Genomic DNA, 22,073 nt, shown 5'->3' on the forward strand with positions numbered 1-22,073 from the left:
AATAAGAATTGTAATGCAAAAAAACAGAGTACATGTATGAAAACAAAAAAAAAAGCTAATGTGAATTTAATGATGTTCATGTTTTCTTCCTTGATATATTTATTATTAGTATATACAGAAGCAATTGACTTGTATATTGATTTTGATAAATTGCTTTATTAGCTACATTGATAAATTTCTTTATTGGCTCTTTAATAGTTTTAGTATCAGGGTGATACTAGTCAAACCTTTAGGGTCTTCTACATATAGACTCATATCACAAGTATATAAGAATAATTTGACTTTTGTTCCTGTTTGTATCCCTTTTATTTCTTTCTCTTGTCTAATTGCTTTAGCTAAAATTTCAAGTACTCTATTGAAAAGGAACAGTAAAAGTGGACATCTGTGTTGTGTTCCTGATTTTAGAGGAAATGCTTCCAGTTTTTCCCCATTCTGTTTGGTTTGTCATACATAACTTTTATTATGTCGAGGAAAGTTTCTTTTGCCCCTAGTGTTTCAGGGTTTTTACCATGAAGTCATGCTGAATTGTTCAAGGTTTTTTTTTTTTTTTTTTGCATCTATTGAAATAATCATATTATTTTCCCCTTAGTTCTATTTATGTGAATTGCACTTATTGACTTGAATATGTTGAATAATCCTTGCATCCCTAAAATGAAACCAACTTGATCATGGTGTACAATTTTTTGATGTGCTGTTGAATTTGGTTTGTAAGTATTTTTATTAAGGAATTGTGCATCAATGTTCATCAAGGATATTGGTCTATAATTTTCTTTCTTTGATGTGTCTTTAATAGTTTTAATATCAGAGTGAACTAGCTTCATATAATGAGTCTGGAAGTATTCCATCCCTTTCTATTACATTGAATAATTTAAGGAGCATTGGTGTTTTTTCTTCTTCAAAGATCCTAGTGAAATTCAATTGTGAGTCAGTTAGTGCTAGGCTTTATGTTGGGAGGTTTTTTACCACTGCTTCAATCTCATTGCTTGTTATTATTCTGTTTAGGTTTTCTGTTTTCTTAGGTTGTGTACATCTAGAAATTCATTCACTTCTTCCAGACTTGCCAATATATTGAAATAAAATTTTCAAAATACTTCCTATTTATCCTCTGGATTTCAATGGTATCTATTAAATTATTCCAATTTTCATCACCAAAATTTATTAATTTTGGTCTTCTCTGTCTATATTTTCTTTAGTTTGGCTAAGTCTACTAGTGAGACTCAATTGAAATTTTTATTTAACTTATTGAATTTTTCATTTGCAAGATTTCTGTTTGGTTCTTTTTCAGACTCTATATCTCTTTATAGAAATGCTTTTTTGTGTTATGCATTTTCTCCTTTAGTTCATTCCTAAATTCTTTAATTCATTGATCATTCTAACCATCAACTTTAAATTTTCTTATACAGCGTTTCCTCTACTTTAATGGCCCTAGGTTTTTTTATTGGAGAGTTATGAATTTTTGAAAGTGTTTTATTATCATGTTCTGTCATGTTTCCTGTTTCTATGTTGACATTTGTTGATTTGCTAGGATGGATCTCTCTTCAACTGCTAAGTGGGGATGTTTTAGTGAGTTGCTTTCTCTTTGCTATGTGCCTCAGGCTAGGGGTCTATCTCAGTATCAAAGCACATATTCAATACGTTCTAAGTCCTATGATCAATGCCCAGCACTGGTCTGAGAGGAGGTAATAATCATCAGTAATTGAACCACTTGAGAGCAAGTCAGACATTAACCAATCATAAAACTTATTGAAAAAATTTTATACAATTTTACTAAAGGGGATTGATAATCTAGAATACACTGGAGTATTTGCTATTAAATAAAGTAGAATTAATACTAAACTACAGAGGACATGAGACGAATCGGGCAAGAAGAAACAGAAAACAAATAAAAGGAGGTAGAAGGAAGAGACACAGAGGAATAAAAAAGCAAGATGAGAATGAGAGAGAAAAAGAAGGATAAAGTATAAAAATCATGGGAAAAAAAACATTGAGAATAACTCCAACTACACATTAAAAATACATAAAGTGGAATTAAAGTATGCAATGTCATGTAATGGGGGAAATCAAACCAATCAACACAGAAGATAATACTAGTGAAATAAAAAATTAACATTGAAAAGATTAGGATTCCTCAGGGTCTGGTACTTATCCTAAGAGACCTCACCCCACCCACTTCTGATGGGAACCTAAGTTGCCCTGATTGTTGGTGGCATGCCCTAGAGCTAATGTGTTCTCTTGTGGCTGAGAGGAAATGGCCTCGGAGTATAACCAATTGGCAGCTAAATTCCTTCTGGCTGCTGTTGGTGGGTGGAGGTGGGAAGTGACACCAGGTGTTGGCAGTAGCAGCAGATGCTGACAGCAGGCCTTCACAGGTTTGGGCTCTTTGGACCCACATAGTTTTCAATGGGAAGTTGGATAGTTGCACCACAACCTTTCTAAGATGACTCTTGGTTCCTCTACTGCAAACTTCTCCAAAAGGCTCCATGATACTGCAATAAGGATTATATTTTAGGAAGCCGAAAGTGCCTTCCCAGTGCCAATATGCTGTGCAGATTCCAGGTGTACTATCTGTTTAAACTGTATAGTGTTGAGATCTGGCTCCTTATGTTCTCCAGATCTCTGCGGTTTTTTTTGTTTGTTTGTTTTATTTTGTTGTTGTTTGTTTGTTTGTTTCTTCCTATATCTTTTCAAAACTAATGTTCATGGCCTGGAGATTTTGCTTATGGCAGAGAACATGCCTAGCATGTGTGGGGCTCTGAGTTCAGTTCCCAGGACTGGAAAAAAAAAATCTTCAGCACATTTCCATAGTTGCACATCTCAAAGAGCAAGGAGTCTCTGATCTTCACTTGTTTTGATTCAATACCCTGACAGAGTTGGCGATCACGGAATGCTTTCAGTCCACCATCTTCCTGTACTTTGTTTGATAAATATGGCAAGCATATTAGAACATAATATTTAGATGGCAATCTGAAGGGAAAAAAAAGAACTAGATGAAGAGACAGAAAAGACTAGTAGAAGCAAGTGGGCCTGCATGTAAAAAGATGCAGATTTAAGCATGGACACATTACCTACAGAGAAGTGTGAGCAGGTTGGTAGGAAGGATTAGAGATTTGGACAAAGAGGGACTTGCAAACAAATTTTGGAGACTGCTTTCTTTAGAGATGATGGGAAGCCATGAGATGATTTTATGTTAAGTGATATCAGATTTTCATATTAGAAGCAACTGAGGACAGACTGGATACAAGAAATATTGAGTATTGTTAGTAAACTTATTGAAGGATGACAACTCAAATTAAAATGGTGGCAATGACAATGAAGAAATATTTATGACTTCAAAATATGTTTAGCAGTTGTTGTAATGTTTGAAAGTTTAGGTCCTGAAGATCAGTTGCTCTGCTGCTTATGAGCTCTTCATGGTAACAAACTTTAGAAGTTAAGAATAAATTTGTTTCAGTCTATTTATGTAAATAAAATTCCTCTCCAAGCTCAGACTCTCACTATTAATGTGGGCCTGGTAATATACAGGATTGTTGTAGGAAGAAAATAAATAATTTTTTACAAATACTTAGTACACAAGAGTTGGTGGCCAATTGGCTATGAGGGAGAATTGAGAGGAGTAAAGGATTACATTCAGATTTCTATTAGGGAATTTAAAATAACATAGGTATATAAAGTGAGAGTCATCCAGAAATAGACTTATACAAACAGCTGATCTTTGACAAAGGAGCAAATTGATTCAAGGGATGAAGGATAGTGTTTTCAATAAACACCTCTGAACAACTGTACACCCATATACAAAAGAAAATTAATTTATACTTTTAATGAAAATAAACTCATATGCGTCAAAAATCTAATTATAAATCACAAACCTATAAGATTTTTAGAAAGTCACACAGAAGAAAGTCTAAGTGGCCTTATGTTTGGCAATATATTTTTTTAATTTTTAAAAAATATTTTAGTTATAGGTAGACACAATGTCTTTATTTTACTTTATGTGGTGCTGAGAATTGAACCCAGTGCCTTACGCATGATAGGCAAGTGGTCTATCTCTGAGCCACAACCTCAGCCAGGCAATATATTTTTAAATACAGCACCAAAAACACAATCCATGAAAGCAATAAATGAATGTACTGGACTTTCTTAAAATTTAAAACTTTGCCTAAGTGAAAGACTCTGTCAAGCAAATGAAAAAAAAAAAAACAAGCTATAGAACAGGGAAACCTGCTAAATGCATGTCTGACAAAGGTTAATCACAAATACACAAACTCAAAAATAAGAATATAGTCCAATTTTTAAAATACAGAAAATATAAATAACTCATTTAGAAAACATACAGGTGGCAATAAGTATTTTGAAAAGATGCTCAGCATTGTATACTATTATGTTGTGAATTATAAGTTAAAATAATACTGAAACAGCATTGCACATCTTTCAGAAATGTTAAAGTCCAGAACACCGACAACAGCAACCAGTAGAGAAAACATACAGCAACAAGAACTCTCATTCATTGCTTATGGGAATGCAAAACGATATAGCCATTTTCAAGACACTTTGACAGTTTCCTATAAAACTAATTATAATTTTACCATATGACACAGAGATCATGCTCCCTGATATTTACTCATGTGAGTTGAAAACTTATGTCCATACAAGAACCTGCACATGAATGCTTTTAGTAATTTTATTTATAGTTGCCAAAACTCAGAGCAAATAAGATGTCCTTCAATACAAATGAATAAAACTGTGGAACAATCATTCATATAAGTGAATATTATTCAGTGACAATAAAAGTGTACTATTAAATCCTGGAAAGACCTGGAGGAAGCTCAGATGATACTAAGTTAAGGAGGTCAGCCAATCTGGAAAGGCCACATACCTTATGATTATAACTGACATTCTGGAAAATGCATTATATTTCCTTACTAGGGAGACAGTAAAAGGTGAGTGTTTGCCAGAAGTTTGGGTATAAGAGGGAAAGAACAGGTGGAGCACAGAGGATTTTAAACCAACGAACTATTCTGTGTGCTACTATAATGGTGGATAGAAGTCATTTATCAAAACCCATAAAATATACAACAAAGAGAGTGAACCCTAAAGTAAACTATGGACCTTAGTTAATAATAATAATGAATATATATTGGCTAATCAACTGTAAAATTGTGCCATCAATTGTAAAATTGTACTAACTCAAGATGTTGACAGGAGGGAGTACACAAGAACTTTCTCAATTATTCATTAAATATAAGACTGCTCTAAAAATGAAGTATATCAGATATATAGCAGGAATAGTTTGGGATTTTCTGTTTCATTTTGAGCTTTTCCATGTTTGCTCTGCTTGTAAGTATACTAGTAGGGGATCAGATATATACCTCTGCTCTTCAAAATGGAGATCCAGGGAGCAATGTGGGGCACTGATATTGTGATAAAAGCACCTGCAAACAGAACAGGGAATGAAAATTTCAAAAGAGCTCAAAGAGTAGAGAATCCTAAGAATGGCCAATACTTTAGGCATAGAGAATGAGTAAGCTGTGAAGAAGAGGGAGAAGGAAGAGGAAGACCAGGAGAGTGTGGTACTGTGGGAGCTAATATGGAAACCTTTCTTGAGCAGGAGGGAGAAGTCAGTATCAGAAGAGCCAAATGATTCTAGAATCTGTTAGTTTCCATAACTGCTTTAAGGAAGTACCACCTATTGGATGGATAAGAACAACAGAAACCTATTGACTCACAGATCTGGGAGCTAGAAGTCTTAAACCAGGGTGTTGGCTCATAGGAACTGCAGCTCTCAAGACACTGACGGGGGAGCTGCCGCAGCTCTCTCCTAGCTTTGGCGCTTGTTAGCAATCCTCAATGTCCCCTGGCTTACAGACTCATTATTGCAGTATCTGCCACCCTCATCACATGACAGTCTTTCCCTGTGTCCAGATTCTTTCTTCTTATGAAGACATCAATAATTGGATTTGGATCCATCCTAATCTAATATAACCTTATCTTAATATGATTGTATGTACAAAGAACCGATTTCCGAATAGAATAAAATTACATTCACAGGTATTGGAAGTCAAGAGCTGAACTTATCTTTTGAGAGGATACAGTTCAACCCAACACAGAACTGATCTAAAGAACTGAAAAGTGACCAGTGGATTTAGATTAATGATCTGGGGTCGGCAGGGTGGGGTGGGTTGCGGGGGGAGGTGGAAGCAATGTCTGTGGATTGGCAGGACTCAAAGCCCAATTGTACAGGTTTGAATAGTGAGCTGGAGGGGCTACTGGAAGAGACAGGGAATGTAGACCCAATGCTTTAAGAAGTTTGGGGGCAAATCTGGAAGGAGTGAATGATAGGATTTCCTCTGGAATTTTAATATTGCTATTTTTAACAAATGAGAAAGTGATGGAAAGGATAAATTTAAACATGAAGGAGAAAACTTGAAAACTCTGAAGAGTTGAGAAGAGGTGCAGTACAAGACACATATTAAAATTGGAAGAGAATACACCTCTTCCCCTAAAATAAAAGACACTTGTAGGTAGATATAGTGTATTGGCTGTAGGATTATTTGTCCATGTAATGGCAGGAAATTGCCAGAGTTACATTAGGATGTTTTTTGTTTTGTTTTTTGTATGTGAAGGTGCAGGGAGTTGGGGGAGCACTGAGGTGAGACATTTGAACAGTGAATAAAATTTGAACTTTTATAGTGGAAAATAGGAAGGAGAAATGACTAAATGAGTTCTGGCATAGAGTGTCCCTTTATGGCTGATGACCCACATTGTCTATGGAGTTATTCAGCATTCTTTTGGCGGGACTAATCTATACACTTTGCTGATTTTATTTACTTACTTTCTTATTGTGTTCATTAGCCCAGGTGGAAGCAAGTGTGATAAAAAGAAAACAGCAGGAGTTTGAAGATATTGACCAAAGAATAAAGAATGAGCTGTGATGTTTAAGCCGATGGGAAAGGAAGTAAAGATAGAAAGGAGTGTCAGAGAAAACATGCAGAGGTCAAGGCACTGGAAGATTTGATGGGATTATATAACAGGCACATCTAAAACACTAAGTAAAAATTTGGGGATAGGATAATGTTCTGCCAGAATGGGAACTTCCAATTTAGCATAATTCTACATAAACTGAAGCTTTGGAGTGTCAGAGGGGTATAGGCATCTAAAGTATGGGAGAGACAAGATCTACTGGAGGTGAGTCTGCAAAACAACAGGCATGCAATAAGCTGCTTTAGTGAAGTTTTAACAAGTATTTTCTAAGTCATCCAGAATATACAATATAATTCAACAATTTTAAGAGTGCATCTGTGTTGAATATATCTAACAAATTAAGTCCTAAGTTTTGAACTGGTGGATTTTTTAACATCATTTTCTTCCTTTTTTAATGTTGCTTGTTATTGTTGGCTTTGCCCTATTTTCCTCTTTCCAGACATCCCCTTGCTCTTGAGGACACTAGTTTTCCTAAACATTATCCCTATATATTATCCCTATTTCCTAAACACTATTCCTAAACATTATCCCTATACTCCTAGAATTTCTCTGGCTCTAGTCATACTGTTGACAGTTCTAATACCTTCGATTTTCAAGTCTGCTCCTTAAAAAAATGTTGAGTAGATAAATGAAGATTCACATTAGTGAGTTAAGGAGGTAGCAAGGCAGAAAGAGTACTGAAGAGGTCATATGCCTGTGCCCAATCCTAGCCCTCCCACTCACTTCTCTGTAGCTTTAGGGATTCTGAACCTCTCTGTGCTTCAATTTTCTTTCCTGTAAGGAAAAATGAGAGAACTTACTCATTCATCATAGATAAATACTGTTTAAGTGTTTGATAAATAAAATTAGTATTAATAAATTAGTCCTTCCTGCACATAGAATGATTACAACTCCTAGATACTATACCTTAATTGTAAGAACCCAAGTGGAGGAAATTTAACACCTGACAATATAATTTATGATTCTCTTCCCCAAATCAAGTTAGAAATAAATATATTTCTTATACCTGTGCAGTGCCATCTACTGGTTAAAATTTTAAAAACAAAAAAAATTGGATGTATTATTTCCCTCATTAATAAATCTTCAAAGCTTCTGAATTTTTAATAATACATCAAGATTTCAGCCTTTTTTTCTAATATGATTTCCTTGCCCATGCTTGTTTTGTTTTAAAGACAGACAATGAAAATTTTTCAAATTAAATAAATGTACAAAAGTTTTAAAAGAAGTCCGTTCTATAAATGCCTTGAACTAACTAGACTATTTGGGGGTTAAAAATAATTACTTCTAATCTATATCAAAGTGTTCAAATTGTTTAATGGTTTACAAACTGAGTCAGAAAGACAAATGAAAGAGTGAATCCAAAGTATGGTACGGCCACGGTAGATGTGCAGTCTCCATGTGGTTTATCACCTGGGTTCACTCAAGATTGTGTCGTTGACTTCAGTTGCATTAGTAAACATGTGCACCAGGGAAAGTAAGACAGCCTCCTGTTACTGTGCCACCTCAACCATCAAAGGTGACTCTTCCCTTGAATGTCACAAAAGACTGCAGACTTGAAGAATGGGTATAGCTAGCTACAGGCTCCAAGAAAAAGGAGAATAGATTAGAAAGAAACAAACAAAGGAGAGATAAGGAGTGGAAGAAGACACTATTGAAGATAGATCATTGACTATGAGATAAGTATATTAAAGCTCAAACAATGAGCCCAAGATGTAAAGTACAATTAATCTTTGGTGCTCCAAATTGGACTTTAATTGTTTTATAACAGGCTTTAATGCCTATCTCTAGCTCAGTTCATCAAACTGGTTTTATATATCTTTCTTAATAATTTCCTGAATAATCTGACCCATGATGATGGAGGATAAACCCATAAAATGTTTTAAAATGTCCTTCAAATTGTCTTCCACAGAACAGCTTAAATTAGAGATGATCTTTTTCTTCCTTGTTTTGGATTATTTTCAGGTGATCAGATCCAACAACTTTGCCATGAGCACATTAAGAAGGTTGTGGGAGCTTCTGTCAGAAGACTGGGATAAAGGCGATCTGCCCCAAAGGGGTTTGTTTGTTAATTGCTTTGGTCCACTTTACAAGGTCAAATCCATTTTCCTAATGACGAATCTCATCTGTTCTGGCAGAGAAAGAAATGTTTTCTTTCACTTCTACGTGTGGCAAGAGCTCATTCATCTCAGTAAGTTCTGAAGAGAAATCTAGCTACATCAGAGAGAGGAGTATTCAAAGGGCAACTGATGGCCAGGAAGATATATGGAATTCACTTTCTGAGACAGACATTCAAATGGTAACAAGTGATAGAAAACAGCTCTATATTTCAGTGTGATGTGTGTCTGCTCCTGATGATTAAACCCCCTGTGAGCCATCTGTGTTTAATGGGTTAGAACTACTTTGTAGCTGCAGTTTTTTCCTTCCCCTGCTTTCTTATTTATTTGAGAGGAGACTGATCTCAACTCTTTAAAAGTTAAGCATGTAAGAAACCCTGCCAAGAGAATCAGAAAGAAAAGGCAAATTTATAGTCTAGTGTTGTTTTAAGCATTTAGTAGTATAAATAAGAAGTGTAGATAAATGTGTACCAGTAGACGCATAAGTGACCCTCTGTTTATCTCAGTTACATTATTTGCTTAAATTCCAGAGCAAAATTAACCCAATTAGTTTACATAATGGCTAATGCTAGTCCTCAGCTGAGCTATTAGGGATGTGCATAACTGATGCTAGACTGGGGGATGGCAATCTATATGGATGGCTTTACCTATAAGTCAAGTCTTGGGAACTGCAATTTGTATCTAGTGATTTCTGCCGATAAAAATCAGAAGAATCCAGTGTAGAAATTATTGTACCTTGAAGCAATGTACACTATTGGTGTTATTAATGCAATTAAATTGAACCTGTGGTTTAAAGTAGCAATGATGATAATGGCTTTTTGTATATTTGGCAGCCTTACCCAAGACATGTCACATTTTACTAACATCTCATTATTTTTCTTTGACTTATAAAAGTTGGCAGTCATAAGCACTCAATAAATATTTGTTGAATTGAATTGAACTCTGAGAACTGAGAATTAAAGATGGCACTGATCATCAGTGATACATCTGGGATCAGAATCTTGACTCTGTCCTGCCAAAAAGTGATCTCAAACAAAGCCAATGCAAACCCCACATGAAGAATTTTGAATCTAGGTAAATGCTACACAAATGCTAATTTGAATCATGCATGTACTGCAGCCTAGCAATTTCTCTCTTGTAATTTATTTTAGCTCTGGATAACATGAACTAATTTCAAGGTCTTCCCTCTTATTAATATTTAACTCTCTTCTAAGGTCTTTAAGAATTTGTGTAAGATATTTCCCCAATTTTTTCACTTTTTCTTCTTCCTCCTTCCTCCTCCCTCCCTCTCTCCCTCCCTCTCTCTCTCTCTCTCTCTCTCTCTCTCTCTCTCTCTCTTTCTGTGAACCACAAAGTATCTACAAGAGGAAGCTCCTTAGAATTTTAAAACCATCAATCAGTTTCACAGCTGGGAATAGAGGGATCTAGATAAGAGAGAGTAATTCCTCCATTAAACTTCTGTTTATAAATTTTAGGCAACAGTTTTATATAAAGTGAGACAAACGTTGGCCAAACTGAGGTAGATAAAGAGTTAAATTAAAGACACAAAGCAACTAATTCCCAGCTGCTTCTTTTTCTCCTTTCTTAAAGTAGGGAGTATTTTTTTTTCTATTATGACCTCAGACTCTTCTGTCTCTCTTTTTCTTGGTCAGAGATCAAGGGGTATACCAGGGTGAAACCGTCTTATTGAACTTTTCCATCAGCCTTCTGCAGATGTGCATTTTGCAGCTGCACTTATACTTTTACTACTTTTTATTTTAATATTTAGATTTTATTTAAAAAATATATGCTATCTTTTTATGCCAGTAAAATTTCAGCAAATGTAATCCTTCCAACTTCACTGGATATTACTTAAAGATAAAGGACAATGCTTGAATTTATTCATAATTTCTGTCAATGGTATAGCACATTGTAATGTTAAGAGCACAGCACATACTCGTTGAATTAGTTGATAGCAGAAAAACATTATCAACTAAAACAAATTATATTTCTGTTGAAACTGAGAATGTTGGTCCCGTTAATAAACATAGTAATAATAAGGAAAACAAACATTTTAAATCAAAGAAAAGTTTTGGTATGATATAAACAAATAAGGATCACAAATATTTTAACTGCCATGGAAATAGCATTTCAAAATTTATTTAGGTTCCCTTTGAAAGAAAAGGAGGAGATAAAATGCTGTTCTTAAAAGTTCTTAGTCATCTTTCAAGGCCTAGCTCAAATGTCAACTCTTCTTTGTAGCTTTCTTTGAGCTATAAAGGGTTGAAAGCATTGAATTAGTTGAACTTTTACCTGTTTTCTAATAGCATTGTGCTTAAGACCATTTCCAAATTATATTGTATTGTAATGACTACTTTTACCTTTTCTTCTCACCAATTGACATCTTAATTTTTATACTGCCTTAGCACAACTGGTAGGTGTATCTCAATAATTGTTTGAAAAATTAAATAAAACTGAATTTAAATATTTTTTAAAATGAGAAGTAAAGGGGGAAAAAATCTATCATCAACTTGATGGAGGAAAACTTAGAGCTCATTTAAAAAGTATTTCAAGTCTGATCCAGTGGTGAAGACCAGTAATCCCAGCCACTCAGTAGGCTGATAGGAGGATCAAAAGTTCTAGGCCAGCCTTAGCCACTAACCCATCCCTAATTTACAAATTTGACACTTAGGGAGACTGTAACAAAATAGAACTTGAAAAAGGGCAGGGGACAGGGGATTTATCTCAGAGGTAGACCATCTCTGGGTTCAATCTGTAGAAGCACACATACACACAGAGTATTTTATTTAATTACTTCACAGACCACAATATTTTCCAAATGTATATTTATTTTTCCTTCCTAATTTTAAGAAAAGCTGATATGATAACACAGCAAGAGAGGACTCAGAAGTTCCTTACATTGTCTAACCCTAAGTTTCCTCATCTGTGAAATACAAATAATTATATCCAGTGCCACAGAATTGTGAAAATCGTATGAGAAAATAAATGTAAGAATTCGTTAATTGAAAACTTCATGCAACTTTTTTCAATTACCAGTAGAAAAAAAAATAATTATCAGAGGAATTGAATAACCCATCTAGGGGTCAACTGAAAAGCTGTAAAACTAAGATTCCTAAGGCCATACTCCTACTATGATACTGCACAACCATTTCTCCTCTTCCTGAATGCCTGGTCTTTACTTACTGTATCCCGATTCCTTAGGGATCCTCATTAAAATGCCTCCTGCATTCCTTCAAATGAATGCACTGAGCTGTCTGCTTTGAAAAGTCCCCTTCTCTTTAATCTCTACCCTAGACCAGGGAAAGATAATCTGACAAATTACTATCTATCATGTTTTACTCCTTTCATAATATATGACGATTGCACTGAGAAAATTAATCTACAGACCTGACCCCAGAATGGGGATTCTTCATGCCTTGGATCTCTAGCAATTTGGGAAAGCTTGAGAATTTCTCCTTAGATAATGTTACTAAATAAATAGAGTAAAATGCAGATACACCTCTCCTAGCCACTTCTAATTTACAAATCCTGCTCTAGTAATATGGGGAGATTTTGAGCATTTGAATTTCTTTATGTCCACCAACTTAGACTGTAAGAAGCCTACAGGGGACTCCTTTTTGCCTTCTGCTGAAAAGCTGTTATGTGTTAACAGTGCTGGCAATTGTCTGGATTATTCTTTTAAATCTTCAAAGTGACTGTCAAGGTAAATAGGTAAGATGAAATATTATAGGCATACACTTGGTGAAAATGCATTTTAAAACCCCAATAAATAATACCAATACCTCTTATTCTAATGCCAAAGACATGCTGTAAAATAGTACCATGATAGAATACTAAAGTCATTTATTTGCCCCCTTGGACTTGGAAAATGCATAGCAATGTACAATTCTAAGGTTAAGAAAAGGTTCTTTCAGCTCTCCAGTATTTTAAGTAGTATTAAGTAGGATTAAAAAGTGAGTAACAAGCTCTCCTTGAAGCTTTGCTCACTATTTTTGTAATAACGGTTCCAGAATAAATGATGCAACATGTTTATTTAAAAAGAAAAGTTATTAAAAACAAAAAATCCCATTTTATTATTTATTGTACCCTGTAAAATATCACATTTAATCAGTTTTTGGTGTATTGTGTCATATTGCGCTCTATTGCTAGACTGTCACTTCTGACTTCATTTTCATTTGGATCCTCAGTGACATCACTACCAGGCTCTTGGAAATGTATAAAATAAGACTTAAAGGCTAAGAACAAAAACACTATCTAACATTATATTTTATTAAATTCTCTTGCAAAAAGTCATAGTTCATTCACAACAATATATGAATAGCTATAAGGAAAAATATGTGCTAAAATTTTAATGTTTAATATCTTAATGTAAAGATGGGTTAAATATAGCAAAGATGCTTTAAATAATAAAGGTATTTTTATATTCTAATCAGAGGAAAAAGAAGTCAGCCCAACTGGTGTTTTAAAAATAAGACCATTACCATCTTTTTTGAAAAATATTTGACAATACAAGGGTTAATCATTTTAAATAAAAAACATATCTAACATAATGACTCATTGTATAAAATATTATTTATATTAAATGCTGAAAGACAAAAGTCAGGGTCACTAGTAAATTTAGAAAAATAAAATTCTAAACAGCTTATGCAAATGCTACAATTGATCTTTTTATCCAAGCCACTATTTAATTGCTGATAAACTAAAATTGCAGCATTTTATATAAAATAAAACATAAAATACAGGGGTTAATGAAAGAGTTATACTATGGAAATCCAAAAATGCCCCCAGGGCCAGGGGTTGTGGCTCAGTGGTAGAGTGCTTGCCTAGCATGCGTGAGGCACTGGGTTTGATCCCTGGCACCACATAAAAAAATAAATTAAAAAAAGCTATTGTGTCCATCTACAACTAAAAACTATTTAAAAAATTTCCCAGTATTTGAGATAAGAAAGTAAAGATACATAAAGGGAACCACACACCATCTTTTAAGAACTGTATTTAATGCAATACTCTGCCCCTTCTCCCTTCCTTGAAGGTAAAATATCAAGTTGGATGGAACAATGAAAGAAATACAGTCCCAAAATTTACACACCCAATTTCATGAATATCCTCATGGCTATATAAATTAAGTAACTTTTTTTTAATGAGATATGTTTTCAGGACCGAGGACAAAGATTTCAGTGGCTTTGTTTTTCTACTTTCATAAGATACTTTATAAGAAGAAAATACACACTATTTAATATTCACACAAAATAAATGAGTTTCTTCAAAAATCCAGAAAGCATTTTCTGAAATTTAATTTTATGTTCAAGATACTATAAACCTTACCTAATTCTCCTATAAACTTATCTCTTATTATGAGACTGGAAACCTAACCACATTGCTCAGGGAAAAGATGACAAGGATCATCTCTTAAACCATTAAAGTACGAAATGTATGCTGAAGGCGCCAATAGGGGATGAGCTGGTCATGGGAACAAGTGTCCATGTGGATCAAACCACTTAATGTACCCAAACTCTGGGAAATCAAAACTGTCAATTATAATTCCAAATAAAGTACTCCTTACTTTTATTTTCCTTTTAAGAGCTCAACATTTTTATGAGAGATATGAATTCTAGTATGTGAAACTTTGCTTAACCTAAGTTCAAAAAGAGCAAGAGAAAATTGAGGATATGTGTTTTATGGAGTTTTATGTACTCTTGTTTAAACTTCATTTTATCGTATTACATCAAAGGTTCAGTTTTATTCTATTTTGGCAACTTAAATACAAAATTAAAATTTCAGTCAATAAAAAAAGTAAGTTGTAATGTCATCATAAAATAATTCCTGCATTTCTTAATACCATCATATAGAGTGAGGCTTGTCTGATAGTATGAACTTCATGCATTTGTCCAGGAAGATTGAGAGCTTAAGAAGAACAGGAACCTTGGCCCCACTGTTTATTTTATTATCTCAAATAGTACTTCACACTCTGCAGGTGTTTAAAAATGTGCTAATTATATTACACTTATACAGAGCATTGCAGGAAGAAAGTTTGAATTGAGGAAAAAAGCCGAGTTCCAGATGCTCCCACTATTAAATATGATGAGGAGAATAAAATAAGAGCAGGAAAACTAAGAAATGAAGTGACATTCAAACTTCATGAGCTTTTCCCCTCATTTGAAAAATATTAGCCAAGATATTGGCCAGAAAGCACTAAGTTCTGAAAGCAGAAAAAAATAAAAACTATTAATTTGTTAAATCCTTAAAAACAAATGTTACACTTCAAGTCTAAGTTGTAGGTCATAAATTCCTATTAATCACATAGGTGAATATGTTAAAAGAAGTAATTCTCTTCTAAAATATGAAGGATATTTAACAGCTGCCTAAACAATCCTTTAACCAAAGCTCATGCACTTAATAAGCATATATGAGGACTAAGTTGAATGAGTTTTTCTTGGGGACAAACTTTAAAAGAGAGAACACAAAGGCAATAAAGAACAGAGTTATTATTGAGTTTGGGAATGTTTGTTCAGGACATCACTCCTTTCTATCATTTGCTTGCTTTAAAATTTCATCACAAAAATGTCTACTTGCTGCATATATTTTCCCACTAAGAGACACTTACTGAAGTTAAGTACTTTTCCTGAAATTTAATTTTAGAAGTTCATTTATTCTTGTCCTTTAGCTGTTATGGTTTCCAAGCTGATGCCTAAAGTCTGTAGGAACCACAGAAAGATTCTAAGAGACTACAAAGAGCAGATCATACTCTGATCCTAGCCATGAAAGTCATCTTCGTTTCAATTAATTTATTTTGCCTTTATGAACTTAAGAGTCTTTCAAGGAGGCTGACATTTCACTCATCTGAAAAAGCTTGGAATGTGACAGGGGAAAGGGAGGAGAAGTAAATCAAAGGGGTTAGCAATTTTCCAGATGCAATGTATTTTTCTTCTTTTCTTTTTCACCAGAAATTTTAGTCTTCTTATATTTTAATTCTCTGTGCAAAAACATAGAGTAGCAAAAAATATTTAAGGCATAGTGCCTAAAGAAACAACACACACACACACACACACACACACACACACACACACAATATAAGCATGCACACATCTACAAAATAAATATAACTGAAATAAATTTAACAGAAAATGTAATTCTAATGTATTTACTAGATGTTTGTATGTGCTGTGCAATCAACACAATTTTAGTCTAAAAACAATGGTGCATTTGGTAGATTTTCCCCCCTTGTTTGTGATTACAACGGGACTGAGTTCATGCTGGCTTTTTCATTAAAAAGTGGCATTTATAAAAACTTTCCTCATGACTCTATTTTAAATCATACCAGAATATTTCAGTTATCACCTTTAGCCACATGGTTTCAGAAAACTATGACCAAATATTTCATGAAAATGCTGATTATTTCAGAAGAGTTTTTTTTTTTTTTTGGTTGGAAATTCACTAAAACATCAAGAGATTATAAAAAAGAATTTAAAAAGTCTTTGAGGTTTGAAGATTAATTCTCAGCAACAAGGGATATGCCCATTTGCTTCTCGAAGCCAGAGAGGGAGAAATAGCAGTTAACTCCCCAAAACACCCTGGTTCAATATTTACCTGACAGCTTTGGTATCTTGACATTTTCCCCAGTGCATTTCCTCCTTTATCAGGTATTATTTTACAAGGGATTTCTTGTTATACAGAACTAACATAAATCAATCTATAACAGAGGAATTTGTTTAATACATTTATTCTTTTAAGAAACTGCATGACCATATTTCATCAACTTGTACAATAGGGGGAAGAAAAAAAAACTTACTACTAAAAAAGCATTTGTGGAGACTGGTGCATGGTAAACCTATTTAGTTTTTTCAGAGGTTCATTCTTAGATTTTAATGTTAAATAATAACAACTATTCATTTAAGCTGGTCTCACTGTATATCTTGACCTTTAGCAATTCCACACACAGCAGCTTATTGTGGCATCCTTTAAATACGAGAAATAAGAATATTTTACCTTGCTATTAAAAGAAAAATAAAAGAGTACTGTTATGTTACATGGCCCATGAAATATTGGCAGTGTGCTCCTTGGCTTTCATTCGAAGAACAGCAATACTGGAAGACCTCCTTTCAAACTCTGGCTTTGTTTCAAATGCATGTCCATTGGTAGCCCCAGTAAGAAGAGAGTCAGTGAAAAAATTGTTGAGGGGCACATGGCTGAACTGATTCTGATGGTTTGAAAACCCAGTGTAACTGGAGTCTGTCCGAGGCGAGTGAGAGTAAGGTGTCATACAGGAGGAAGTATCACGTGGTAACATGCACGAAGTAACCACAGAACCACCACTTGCATTTCCTGCCCACAAATTGTTCTGAATCTGGAAAATATAAGAAATAAATATTACATTCATACTTTCTCACTTTTGTTCACTTTCTTAAATTACATTTACTAAGTTTGGTTAACTATTCATTATTTGCCCCTATTAAGTCATCTGTTACTATAGTCCTAATAATAATAATAATAACTGAAAAATAATTATTTGAGAGATTCTTCTAGTTTATTTACTATAATAGATTACCATAACCCACATACTAGACCACATAAAATATTCTCAAAACTGTCAATCTCTTAAGCATTCTTTTCGTAGTCATGGTTTTTAAATGCATATGGAAGATTTACTCAGGATTCATGATTTAAAATATACTTTTAAATTTAAAGACAGTTTTCATCTTTCTCAACAAAATGACAGAATTGCATAATTTTTCAGGTTCTGAAGTTGGACTCCTGTGGCAGTTTTTGTTAGAAACCATTGCTGATGTTCTACTGTTAGGTCTGTAAAAATAGTTTTGATCAAATTCATTATGGAAAGTGTTTGCCCTCTAATCATGTATTCTATAGGATTGAATAAATAGCTCTGAGAAATTGAGAAATATGTATTTTTAACATTTTTTCAATTATTTATAATTGATATAATAAATTTAAAACAGACATGTGACAAGAAAAACAAACTTAAAATTCTAAAACATAGATCATTACCAGGTAATAGAATGAAAAACATAAATGAAAAAATGATGTAAATATTAAGAAAAAGATCATATGAGTATAATTGAAGTAGTATATACCTCAAATATAAGATTGAAAACTCTTTTATAGTTTGCAACAAAGATTCACAGTTCATGTTAAATCTCTAATGAAAGTATTCAATATACTATTACCCACAAGCATAATTTCTCTAAAAGTGTTAACATGTAAAAGAAACACTAAATAAAATAAGAATTTTGAATAGGAAGTATCTCAATCTAAAACAAACAAGAACTTTAAACAGTAAGAAAACTGATCACCTACATTACAGAAAAACACACAGAAAATCATGAAAAATGGCAGGAACCAGAGAAAATGTTACATGGTCTAGCAATATAGAGAGATACAGTCTTTGAAGGTGAACTCAAATTGTATGCTTTCTGCAACATGATTATAGTACATTTGAACTAAATGCAACAGCAATATACATGTCCATCCTATCTAGCTTTCTTATTTGTTTAAAGTCAAGATAATAAGGATAGAATCAGCAATGATTTCAACATATTCACAAGGTTTTCTTTTACATATTTTTCCATGAAGATTCAGGCAACTACATATAATCTCTGGTGTAGTCTTTAATTGTATTACAATTCTATTTGTATTACAGTTATGACAATTAATTAGTTACAATTCAAACCTAATCTTGAATTGTATTTTCTATAACAATTTGCCTTCAATTAATATCAGAATATATGCTCATAAATCTTGTGGATCAAATTGATAGAGAAGTTACTCTGTTACTCAAGAAAGGGTGGCTTAGCCAGGTTTTAAAACATAATAGAAAACCTGAACAACTAATTTCAATTGTTAGCCAAGTACTTCACTGATTGGCAATATGTTTATTTCTGTATTGTTTGAAAAATAGTATATATAATACATATATGTAATATATTCTTTATATGCTAATATTTTTATATATGACAGATTTATATATTAACATAAAATATAAATAAAAATATAGAAATATAAATATAGAAATGAAATATAAACATATTAAGAGGAAATATCTCTTTATCTATATCTAGATTTACCTATATCTAGACATATATATAATGATTTGTACATTTAATTAATTCTTAAAGCATAATAGGCTATGCTGTTTTACTTTTGGCTTACTCTATTATATGTATTTAACTTTGGCTGAAATATAATTATTGGTGCCAGGGACTGCTGAGTTATGTATCTCAAACCAACAAGAGGGCTGTTATTGTCATTACTCTGTCAAACTAACCCTTCTAACTTAATCTGGGTGATTTTTCTCTGACATTCAATCAAACATTGTACTACACTGCAAAAACCACAGTCACATGTCTGACAAAGAGCTTTCAGAAAGAAAGTTAACTTGTTGGCATATTTTTGTAAAACCAAAAGAAAAGCAAGATAGTGATAGAGAGAAATGGCCTACATTTTGTTAAAGAATTTCTTAGTTCATACATAATATTGCTAGAATTTGTTAAAATAATCTACTTATATCCCACATATGCAAAAATATGTTTACAAAAGTAAGAATAAGAAGGATAAAGCAAGAAAGGTAATCCACAAATGTAAATTAAAGCACCATTTTCTTTTTAACTAATGTTAAAAATGAACATTAGTCTACCTGTAAATTGGGGGGAAAATGCTATAAAGTCTATTATACTGAAACAAAGTAGAGAAAAATAGTTTTATTTTGATCAGAACTTCTTATCTGGACATGATCAAGCATGTTAAACTCTTCTGATGAAAGAATTTCTAACACATAGTTGTCTTCTGAGCAGAGCAAATTGATAAAGCAAATTATCATAGTAATGTTTTAGTTGGGCTTCAGAAGATACCCAAATATTTTGAATAACTTTCCATTTTTTCATATGGGTAGAGATATGCTCACACATTTTTCCTGATATAGTTTGTTTTCATGATGTCTTTCTCTTTCCTCCCCACTCCAGCCTGTCAGTCTGATTTTAATTTTTAAACTTCTGGCATGTCTTAATTTTGAGGACCTAGTAGGTTTCCGTATCAATAGTTTAGATGAACATCACAAAAGATAATTATCTCCAGTGTCTTGTAATTTCATTTCCTCTGAAACACTCCTTCTGGATGTTAAAACATTTGATGGTGAAGATCAGAATCATGCACATGATAGCTAATGGTCATCAATTAATCACCATGTGCCAGGGTTAGACTATGGGCTCTTTTAATTGTTTCAACACATTAAAAGATAGGTGATTTTACTATCCCCATTTTGTAGAAATTACTACAGCTATAGAATGGAGAGTCAAAGACTCTCACTCAAAACTGCATAACTCCAAAGGTGGTCAAATCTGAACCCAGGAAATCTGAAGAAATGCTATAATTACATAAATAGTTTATAAGGTGCAATTGCTTATTTACCTATTCATAATCTCAACTTGGTAGTGGTCCATAGGCTGTACTATGAAAGCAAACCCCATGGTTGTTGATCATATTTGTTTCTTCCATCCTGTGTTCTGATACACTATAATACATCCTTAATAAAATGTATGGAATGGCTGAAAATTCCTAATAAAATTAAATGTGGGTAGATCCATTTTGCAGATAGAATCAAAATTTTATGAATAATTTATACTAATATACCTAAATTTTGTTTCATGATTGAACTCTAAAGTCACCATACTCCATCAGCTTAACAGAAATCATATTTACATTCCTAGACTTTGATAACTATATTTTACCTAGAAAGTTTTTTATTTCTTCTATTAAAATGTATCCTCTATCTCAGATGCATTTCCCTGGAAATTCTGAATCATTAGCATGGGGTTATCAGTTCAGGGTATCTGTATTAAAATAATGGTAATAAAAACAACACGATGCGATTCTAAAAATCAATTGAAATTAAGAAACACTACCATAGTCCAGTTTCTTCCCAGATGCAAAGATTCTCCATATACCTTTAATTTTGTTCATTTCCTGTAATAAAAAAACTCTGCTGCTTAAAAATAAAAATCCATCTTTCGGAGAGCTCTGTAAGGTAAGCTATCTTCCTCTACTTATAGCTTCTATTTATGCTTCCTGAAATAATAAAGAATAAGTATTCAATCTCTTACATGTGAAAATCTTAAAATGTCATCAGGCAATTATGACACAATCTCCATCTCTCCTCCAGATAATATCTCCAGTCCTTTTAATTTTCTTCATATGACCTGGCTTTTAAATTCTGTGCCATTCTTGTGGTGTTACTCTGTTCACCTGAGTTTCCAACAACCTCCATGCTTAACAATGCATGGCGTTTACAACAGAGGATCATATCCTAGGTATTGTCTGGCCTCTGTAGGGCAGATATCATTTTTTCTGTAGACCATCTACTCGTGGTAAAATCTGAAGGCATTTTTTTTTTTTTTGTGTACCAGGAATTGAATTCAGGGGCACTCAACAACTGAGCCACATCCCCAGCCCTATTGTGTATTTTATTTAGGGACAGGTTATCACTGAGTTGCTTAGCGCCTTGCTTTTGCTGAGGCTGGCTTTGAATTCGAGATCTTTCTGTCTCAGCCTCCCAAGCTGCTGGGATTATAGGCCTGTGCCCCCCTCACCTGGTTTGAAGGCAATCTTTGACTAAACAACAAAGTTATACTTGATTAAATCTACTGCTGTCAAGGTAGGCTCGTTCCACTCTCCTCCATCCATATACCAATTCTATTCTTATATAGGTTTCAATTTTAAACTGTGTGCTGGCATCTACAAGTTGCATTAGTTAAAAGGCTTATTACCTATTTGTCAACAGAAGCCCATAAAATCCCTCCCTTTGACTCATTAAAAGAAATACTAAGGACTGGAAGTGTAGCTCAGTGGTAGAGTGCTTGCCTAGCATATGTGAGGCCCTTGGTTTGATGTCCAATACCAACAAAAGGAAAAAAAGAAAAAAGAAATAAAGAAAAGAAATACTATATCTGTTATTACATTTTGGAGCAAAAAATT

General features: G+C 33.5%; 1 protein-coding gene across 7 annotated transcripts in view; it reads right to left on the bottom strand.

Annotated features, from left to right (window-relative positions):
* Nucleotides 1-16,796: 16,796 nt before the first annotated feature.
* LOC107139799 (ALX homeobox protein 1) overlaps nt 16,797-22,073 on the bottom strand; it is a 219,733-nt gene continuing 214,456 nt past the window's right edge. For all 7 annotated transcript variants that reach the window (XM_048804423.1, XM_048804414.1, XM_048804427.1 and 4 more), the window contains one exon: nt 16,797-17,436. In XM_048804423.1, the coding sequence (XP_048660380.1) occupies nt 17,116-17,436 (321 nt within the window). In that variant the 3' untranslated portion in view covers nt 16,797-17,115. The remainder of the gene's footprint in view (nt 17,437-22,073) is intronic.

The sequence above is a fragment of the Marmota marmota genome, unplaced genomic scaffold (assembly GCF_001458135.2).
Source record: "Marmota marmota marmota unplaced genomic scaffold, marMar, whole genome shotgun sequence".
NCBI classification, from domain to species: Eukaryota; Metazoa; Chordata; class Mammalia; order Rodentia; family Sciuridae; genus Marmota; species Marmota marmota.